The 8430-nt window shown below is 49.2% G+C and overlaps 1 protein-coding gene across 3 annotated transcripts; it reads right to left on the bottom strand.

Annotated features, from left to right (window-relative positions):
• Nucleotides 1–535: 535 nt before the first annotated feature.
• LOC112350906 (protein-tyrosine kinase 2-beta-like) lies at nucleotides 536–7033 on the bottom strand. Of its 3 annotated transcripts, XM_024687940.1 has the most exons (5): nucleotides 6182–7033; nucleotides 2031–2726; nucleotides 1822–1977; nucleotides 1483–1767; nucleotides 536–1415 (listed from the first exon to the last, which is right to left on the bottom strand). In XM_024687940.1, the coding sequence occupies exons 1-5, from the start codon at nucleotides 7007–7009 to the stop codon at nucleotides 1338–1340; spliced, it is 2043 nt and encodes a 680-aa protein (XP_024543708.1). In that variant the 5' UTR covers nucleotides 7010–7033; the 3' UTR covers nucleotides 536–1337. The 3 variants fall into 3 exon arrangements, with proteins under 3 accessions (XP_024543708.1, XP_024543706.1, XP_024543707.1); XM_024687938.1 differs by lacking the exon at nucleotides 6182–7033 and having other exon boundaries at nucleotides 2031–3622; XM_024687939.1 differs by lacking the exons at nucleotides 536–1415; nucleotides 1483–1767; nucleotides 1822–1977; nucleotides 2031–2726 and adding exons at nucleotides 4701–4905; nucleotides 4961–5236; nucleotides 5286–5420 and having other exon boundaries at nucleotides 5483–7015.
• Between the last annotated feature and the right edge of the window lie 1397 nt (nucleotides 7034–8430).

Genomic DNA, 8430 nt, shown 5'->3' with positions numbered 1-8430 from the left:
AAAAATATAACAAGAGTAACTGATGTGCAACCTTGATGAGGCTGGGAAGCAAGCTTTGATCCCAGAGAAACTACAAATGAGGATCATGCAAGAAATGTTTGACGAGCTAGAGCAAGTTCTTTATTCAGGCTAGATATCAAGCCCATGAAAGACAACATTTAATAGTATTGTGCATCTCCTACACCATCACATTCGAAAGCAAGATACCAGCTATCGTAGAGCAGTTTTTGTGCAAATCTGGGTTGCTTGTACTTTGTACAAGCTATGAAACGGAGCAGAAGTATATCACACTCTTAGAGCTCTACAGAATCAGCGAAAGTACTGTGACTAGGAATGAGACTTGTAAGGCAATCGTTGATACTCTTGAAGACTTATCAAGTTCTTGGAAGATTTCGCTGTGGTTATCCAGGGTTTCCTCACATGCAAGCTTCCAAATGTTGTACTTGAGATCATGGAGCAAGATGAAGATCCTGGGGTGTATGTCAAGCACCATTGATTTAGCTTTGTTATGTAAGTAATCATCACCAGTAGAAAGTGGCTTATTGACATATGTTGCAGGTGGCCAGATTCTATACATACTGTCAGTATGGCTTAATTCAGCATTTCATGTCTTCAACAAAAAGAGATCATGTAAGCTCCAACAGTGGAAATTCCTAATCAAGCTGGGCTAGATCCTCTTCTATTGTACCTCATTAATCCACAGGCTACTTGTGTTGTCCATGTTGAAAACTAAGGAAGAAAAGAAAAAAACTCTATTGCTCCGAGATCAGTATGCAAAGGCTAAAAAAAAAAAAAACTACCACTGGGAACCCTATCTCACTCCCCACTCAGCCAGAAAAGCCGAGCTCATGAAATCAGCATCTTGTGGTGTTGAACAGCAGCAGCAGCATGGTATCCAAGCTTGCACACACCCCAGCTTGTATCAGGACCCATCAGGAACCAGCTCCATCTGCCCCACTCGAATGTGATCTCTCCATCAGCCTCAAGGCCCTTTCGCACAGCAATTCCACGCCTAGTGCCCAACAAGAAGAGAGGCCTCTTGGCAGCATCAGCAAATCTCCAGCCCAAGGAAGCCTTCCCTTGTAGCAACAGGGACATCAGATCGTCTCCAGCGGCAGCAAGCAGTGCCGCAACCCTTTCAATTCAAATCCAGGCTGGAATCGATCATTAACTGAGCGAAATTAGGGTTTAGGCGAGCGAGCAAGCGATTTCAGTTGGGGAGCAAGATCTTCAGCTTGCCAAAGGTCACGGCTGTTGAGCTCATTCTTTTCCTCGTAAGTTTTGCTGGCCAGGGTAAGGTGAAGCATGTTTTATGCCAGGACATCAACATCCAGAAACTACCGGTGTTCCGCTGGAAAATATCCGCCAACGATGCTCATGTATCGAACTTTGTTTTCCACTGCAACCCGGACACGCTGCAACAAAACGATGTGAATCAAGGAGATGGAAACGAAAGAAACGAAGAGCTTCATATGTACGAACCTGCAGCCACATGTTGGTGCCTTCCAGCATGTTCGTCAAGGTCATGCGCAGCTCACTCTTTGGTGGTGTTATGGCCATCATACCGTGGAGGTTCTGTGAAAGCTGCTCCAGGATCCTCATCTTCCGAGGTGATGCCCATCCATTGCGGTCTTTTAACAGCAAGTCGCCAATCTCGTCGATCCAGACCAGCCTGCGAGCAGTGTCTTCCGTGAAGTTGGTGTTGATTTTCTCGGCCAGTGCCATGAGCATCGATTCACTGAAGACAAGCAGCACGGTATGCTCTACCTGAGTTGACAAAGGACGGGCGTGATCAGCGGCCAGAGAGCGTAAACAGATTACCTTGGTGCAAAGCCACCAGACTGTGGAAGGATCGTTCAGGGACAGAGCTTTCTCGAAGGCGTTTATGATGAGGCCGTTCTTTACCAGTTCGAAGAGCTCGGTCCTTTTATCTGGTTTTGGTAATGGTGCGACTTGGTGAGGACGGTGTGGTACCGGCTGAAACCAAAGGTGGTGAGGGTCCGGAAGTTACTAAAAGCAAAAGAGTTTACCTGGACACGAGAAGGCGGGCGATTTTGGGTCCAAAGCTTCTCAGTCGCTTGGACAAGAGAATCCAGGTTCACTCGAGTCCTGCTGTGCGACGAGGACGAGGAAGACGACGAGTACGAAGAAGAGGAAGATGACCTGGCTGCTTCAACCAACTTGGCTCGTAACTCGTCGATGGAGTCGGTGCCAGTGATGATCCTGGACTTGAGCTGCTTCAGCCGCTTGCAGATATCGGAGAAGGAAGGCCTCTCTTTTGCATCGTGGTTCCAGCATTCCCGCATGAGCTGCGACAGGAACTCTGGACAGGTGGCTGGTATCTCAGGACGCTCGCCTCGAAGGACTTGCTCCATGTCCATCCCGACCTTGAACGGAATGTTTCCAGTGACAAGCTGGTAGCTCAGCATCCCGTAGCTGTAAACGTCGGCCTTCTTCGTGTAGCGCTCGCTGGTCCACACTTCTGGTGCCATGAAGTTTCTGGTGCCTTGCTTGGGGGTGGCTTCGCTGATGAGGGAGGAGATGAAATCGGGCCTCGAGACTCCAAAGTCGGCAATCCTGATACTCACGAGATCGTTGTCTTCTTCGCCAACCAAGATGTTCTGCGGCTTGAGGTCCCGGTGGATTACGTTCTTCGAGTGAAGCCAAGCCATGCCAGTAGCCATCACTGCCACGATCGACAGCAACGAGAGGGAGTTCTTCTTGAGGAGGTAGTTTGCCAGGTCCATGTCCATCTTCTCCATCACCAGCGAGTACCGCTGCTTCTCTCCATCGAAAGAATGGCCAGCAATGTGCAACACGTTGGGATGCTTGTGAGCTCCGAGAACCGCGAGCTCTTTGGCGAAGCTGGTGTCACCTTGAGCGAAGACTTTCACCGCGAACTTGTGACCGAGCCAGATTGCTTCGTACACGGTTCCGTAAGCTCCTTGTCCCAGGTGTGTTCTCAGCTTCAATTCCTTGTGGTTGATCACTGACTTGTTTCCCAGGAGCATGGAGCAGAGTATCTCTTTGGCTCGTTCTGTCTCGGTCGTCAGGCTTCCCGGCTCTTGGTTCATTGCGAGAGCCATGAGCTCCTTCCGATCGTTCCTTCCGGCTTCTTCCAGCATGCTGCTCGAGTTCTGCCTCATGAGGCACGAGTTGTAAGCCTCGGCAATCCTGGATCTGTGCGAGGTGGACGGTGCCAGCTGAAAGAGATAGACGCTGACGAGCTCGACGCAGTTGTAGATCTCGTGGTAAATGCTCTGGAACTCATCGCAGCTTTCCTCGAACAGCAGGCTCCGGGCGATCCAATCGCCATCTTGGCATGACTTGAGGAGATGGAGGCCTCTGTGAAGGACAGCCACGGTTTCGTCCCACACGAAGGCTGGCCCGTTGCTCGTGAAGTTGAGATCTTGGATTTGCTTGAGGTAGTCTCGGACATAGCCGACCGCCGCGATGAGGATCCTACATGGGTTTCTACAGACCTTGCTCGAGTTTGTGTTCGTGGATCTTGTGCCAACCTTGTCCGCGATTCGAATCGCCTCGAGCAAAGTCGCTGCTGCCATGCTCGTTGGTGATCACCACTAGCGCCGCTCCATTTCTTTGCAGAGTGTCTACCGTGGACTTTTCTTTTTGAATATTCTAAGTTCTAAGTCTTGTCTGGGATACTTTAATCAGGCATAAGAAAATCCGTGTATGGCTTTTCTTGTTTCAGTACTCCAAACAGGTTGTTTAGGATTGGACGGCCAGGATACCCTAGTTTCCGCCCTGCTAGTTCACTCTCGCATCCCGGTAGCATAGCGTTTGACGACACTATCCTGCATGCCCACCAGTGGTTTGCACGTAACGTCTTGAGCGCCTGTCCAGAAAGTTTGGCGGATTCTTCTTGGCGCAGCGAGCACAGGTTGCGCGCTCGACCTCGTCAATCGTGGACTTACGAGAGACTAGAAATGGATCATGCTGTTCTTGTTCTAGTTCGATTCTGTTCTGCAATCGATATTTCGATAGGGTTCTTTAAGTGGAGCTCGCTCGTTGCGCCTCTACATCCACGAGGTCTACGCCAAGAAGAGCCCCAAGGATCTGCCGACGCAGAATGTTCGCACCTATGGCCCGATTGGATCGCGCAATCTCACGCGAAGGAAGGGATCAAGAGCAGGCGCTTACTCGTGTGGCTCCGGAGCAAATTCCTCGTCCACACGCAGTGCTTGCACGGCGAGGGCGCCGGCTCCAAGAATCCGGCCAAGCGCAACAAAGCGGGAGGCGGTGACGCGAACGATCGGATTTTCAGGTGGGTTGCTGTGCCTCCTCCGGATCGCCTGCCGCTCGCCGATCCCAAGATCCCCGAGCCGCAAGTGTACCGGAGGAGAGTGATCCAGAAGCGCTTGAAGAGACTGGGCGATGCGTACGTTCGTCCAGCCAAGCTCAAGAAGCAACGGCTAGCTGCCGGGATCGTCTACAAGCCATACAAGTATGGGGATCCCGAGAAGTTGAAAGCGGCAAAATCGTTCTTTGAGCGGAGAGCGATGATCCTACGAGAACTACTGGTGTCTGCGCTGCGGCGGAAGCTGCCAAGGCTCTGCTGCCAGATCGAAAAGGTTGGGATCTTCACCGTCTACTCGAGTTTAAGAACTAAAGAATGGTGAGACCTTTGTGCTTTGATATTTATCTCGTAAGTTTCCTTCACGTTTATCCCGGCAGGATGAGACGAAGTTACGAATGGGAATTGGTAAGTTCTTTATGGTTCTTTCGTGAAGCATGGTTGATACTTTTGGCAGGCAGAAAATTAGATCTCAATACTCAGAAACTACCGGTGTTCCGCTGGAAATATATAGCTGTTTTATTTCACATCATAGGTCCCTGTTTTCTTTTCCCTTTCTTCTCAGCTTTGCTGTTCTCAACTCGGATATCCTGCGACGACAAACGATTTGAATCAAACGAATAACACGAAGAGTTTCATACGTACATGAAGACCCAAGTTGGTATCTTCCAGCACTCTCGCCAGCTTCATCCCCAGCTCGTTCTTTGAAGGTGTTATAGCCATCATGCCGTGGAGGTTCTGTGAAAGCTTCTCCAATATCCTCCGCATCCGAGGTGATGTGTCGACCAACATCAAGATGGCCAGGATCTCGTCCATCCAGAGCAACCTGCGAGCAGTGTCTTCCTTGAAGTTGGTGTTGATTTGCTCGGCCACTTCCATGAGCATTGATTCACTGAAGGTGAGCAGGACGCTTTCCTCCACCTGAGCTGACAAAGCTTTGATGAGCAGCTGGAGGACGTGAATGGATTACCTTGGTGCAAAGCCACCAGAACGTGGAAGGATCGTTCAGGGACAGAGCTTTCTCAAAGGCGTTTTTGACGAGGCCGTTCTTCACCAGTTCGAAGAGCTCGGCCCTGTTATCCGGCTTTGCTGCTGGTGCGACGTGCTGAGGACGGTGTGGTGCCGGCTGAAACTAAAGGTGGAGTTACTAAAAGCAAAAGAGTTTACCTGGACAACGGGAGATGGAGGATTTTGGGTCCAAAGCCCCTCAGGTGCTTGGACAGGAGAATCCAGGTTCATGCTGTGCGACGAGGACGAGGAAGACGACGAGTACGAAGAAGAGGAAGATGACCTGGCTGCTTCAACCAACTTGGCTCGTAACTCGTCGATGGAGTCGGTGCCAGTGATGATCCTGGTCTTGAGCTGCTTCAGCCGCTCACAGATATCCGAGAAGGAAGGCCTCTCTTTTGCATCGTGGCTCCAGCATTCCCGCATGAGCTGCGACAGGAACTCTGGACAGGTTGCTGGTACCTCAGGACGCTCGCCTCGAAGGACTTGCTCCATGTCCATCCCGTCCTCGAACGGAACGTTTCCAGTGACAAGCTGGTAAATCATCATCCCGTAGCTGTAAACGTCGGCCTTTTTCGTGTAGCGCTCGCCGCTCCACACTTCCGGTGCCATGAAGTTTCTGGTGCCTTGCTTGGCGGTGGCTTCGCTGATGAGGGAGGAGATGAAATCGGGCCTCGAGACTCCAAAGTCGGCAATCCTGATACTCACGAGATCGTTGTCTTCTTCGCCAACCAAGATGTTCTGCGGCTTGAGGTCCCGGTGGATTATATTCTTCGAGTGAAGCCACGCCATGCCAGTAGCAACTTGGAGCATCACTGCCACGATCGACAGCAACGGGAGAGACTTCTTCTTCTTGAGGAGGTAGTTTGCCAGGTCCATGTCCATCTTCTCCATCACCAGCGAGTACCGCTGCTTCTCTGCATCGAAAGAATGGCTGGCGATGTGCAACACGTTGGGATGCTTGTCCGCTTCAAGAACCGCGAGCTCTTTGGCGAAGCTGGTGTCACCTTGAGGGAAGACTTTCACTGCAAACTTGTGACCGAGCCAGATTGCTTCGTACACGGTTCCGTAAGCTCCTTGTCCCAGGTGTGTTGTCAGCTTGAGTTCCTTGTGGTTAATCACTGACTTGTTTCCCAGGAGCACGGAGCAGAGTATCTCTTTGGCTCGTTCTGTCTCGGTCGTCAGGCTTCCCGGCTCTTGGCTCATTGCGAGAGCCATGAGCTCCTTCCGATCGTTCCTTCCGGCTTCTTCCAGCATGCTGCTCGAGTTCTGCCACATGAGGCACGAGTTGTAAGCCTCGGCAATCCTGGATCTGTGCGAGGTGGACGGTGCCAGCTGAAAGAGATAGACGCTGACGAGCTCGACGCAGTTGTGGATCTCGGGATAAATGCTCTGGAACTCATCGCAGCTTTCCTTGAACAGCAGGCTCCGCGTGATCCAATTGCCTTCTTGGCACGACTTGAGGAGATGGAGGCCTCTGTTAAGGACAGCCACGGTTTCGTCCCACACGAAGGCTGGCCCGTTGCTCGCGAAGTTGAGATCCTGGATTTGCTTGAGGTAGTCTCGGACATAGCCAACTGCCGCGATGAGGATCCTATGTTGGTTTCTACAGACCTTGCTGGAAGTGGATATTGTGCCAACCTTGTCCGCGATTCGAATCGCCTCGAGCAAAGTCGCTGCTGCCATGTCCGTTACCAGCGCCGCACCATTCTTGTAAAGGTATAGCGTGGGAAAAGTCTACCGTGGACTTTTCTTTTTGAATAATTCTAATGTCCTAAGGCATTTTATTTTTTTTCTGGGAATCATACTTTAATCAGACAAGAAAATTGGTGTATGTTTTAGGCCCTTGATGACAGTAGCGGGAGAAGATGGTCACAAATTTGATTCCGACTTGGAGCATCACTGCCACGATCGACAGCAACGAGAGGGAGTTCTTCTTGAGGAGGTAGTTTGCTAGGTCCATGTCCATCTTCTCCATCACCAGCGAGTACTGCTGCTTCTCTCCATCGAAAGAATGGCCGGCAATGTGCAACACGTTGGGATGCTTGTGAGCTCCGAGAACCGCGAGCTCTTTGGCAAAGCTGGTGTCACCTTGAGGGAAGACTTTCACCGCGAACTTGTGACCGAGCCACATTGCTTCGTACACGGTTCCGTAAGCTCCTTGTCCCAGGTGTGTTGTCAGCTTGAGTTCCTTGTGGTTAATCACTGACTTGTTTCCCAGGAGCATGGAGCAGAGTATCTCTTTGGCTCGTTCTGTCTCAGTCGTCAGGCTTCCCGGCTCTTGGCTCATTGCGAGAGTCATGAGCTCCTTCCAATCGTTCCTTCCGACTTCTTCCTACAGTGGACTTTTCTTTTTGATTAATTCCAAGTCCTAAGGCAGTTTTCTTTTTGTCTGGACTTTTCTTTTTGAATAATTCTAAGTCCTAAGGCATTTTTTTTTGTCTGGACTTTTCTTTTTGAATAATTCTAAGTCCTAAGGCATTTTTTTTTGTCTGGACTTTTCTTTTTGAATAATTCTAAGTCTAAGGCATTTTTTTTTGTCTGGACTTTTCTTTTTGAATAATTCTAGGTCCTAAGGCATTTTGTTTTTCTAGGAATCATACTTTAATTAGACAAGAAAATTCATATATGTTTCAAGACAATAGTGGGAGAAGATGGTCACAAATTTGATTACTACTTAGAATATAACATACTCTTGAGCAAGGTATATTTTTACCTTTAAATTTGAGATTGTAGATATTAGGCATCCATATTTATGTTCTTCCTTTTATAAAGAATTTATGGACAAAAGATCGATCCACATGCAATACAGGTGGATAATTAGTTGTTTCATATAAAATAACTAATTTACATAATGGAAGGATTGGTAAATTCTGGCTCAATAAAGGTTAGTTAGTAACTATAAGTGATTAAATTATTGGATTTATAGAGTGCTTCTCTAACAAGCTCTATCACCATGGCTGTTAGTTATGTCTCTTCCTTTTTTTATTTTGTCAATAAAAACCTAATAGTGCCTGGGGCATTCCAGAATCTTGGCATTGGTTTCAAAATTGAGAGACTAGAAATGGATCATGCTGTTCTTGTTCTAGTTCGATTCTGTTCTGCAA

This window comes from Selaginella moellendorffii, unplaced genomic scaffold, assembly GCF_000143415.4.
Source record: "Selaginella moellendorffii unplaced genomic scaffold, v1.0 SELMOscaffold_55, whole genome shotgun sequence".
NCBI lineage: Eukaryota > Viridiplantae > Streptophyta > Lycopodiopsida > Selaginellales > Selaginellaceae > Selaginella > Selaginella moellendorffii.
The sequence above is the reverse complement of the archived record's forward strand: the minus strand, read 5'-3'. Positions and strand labels throughout refer to the sequence as shown.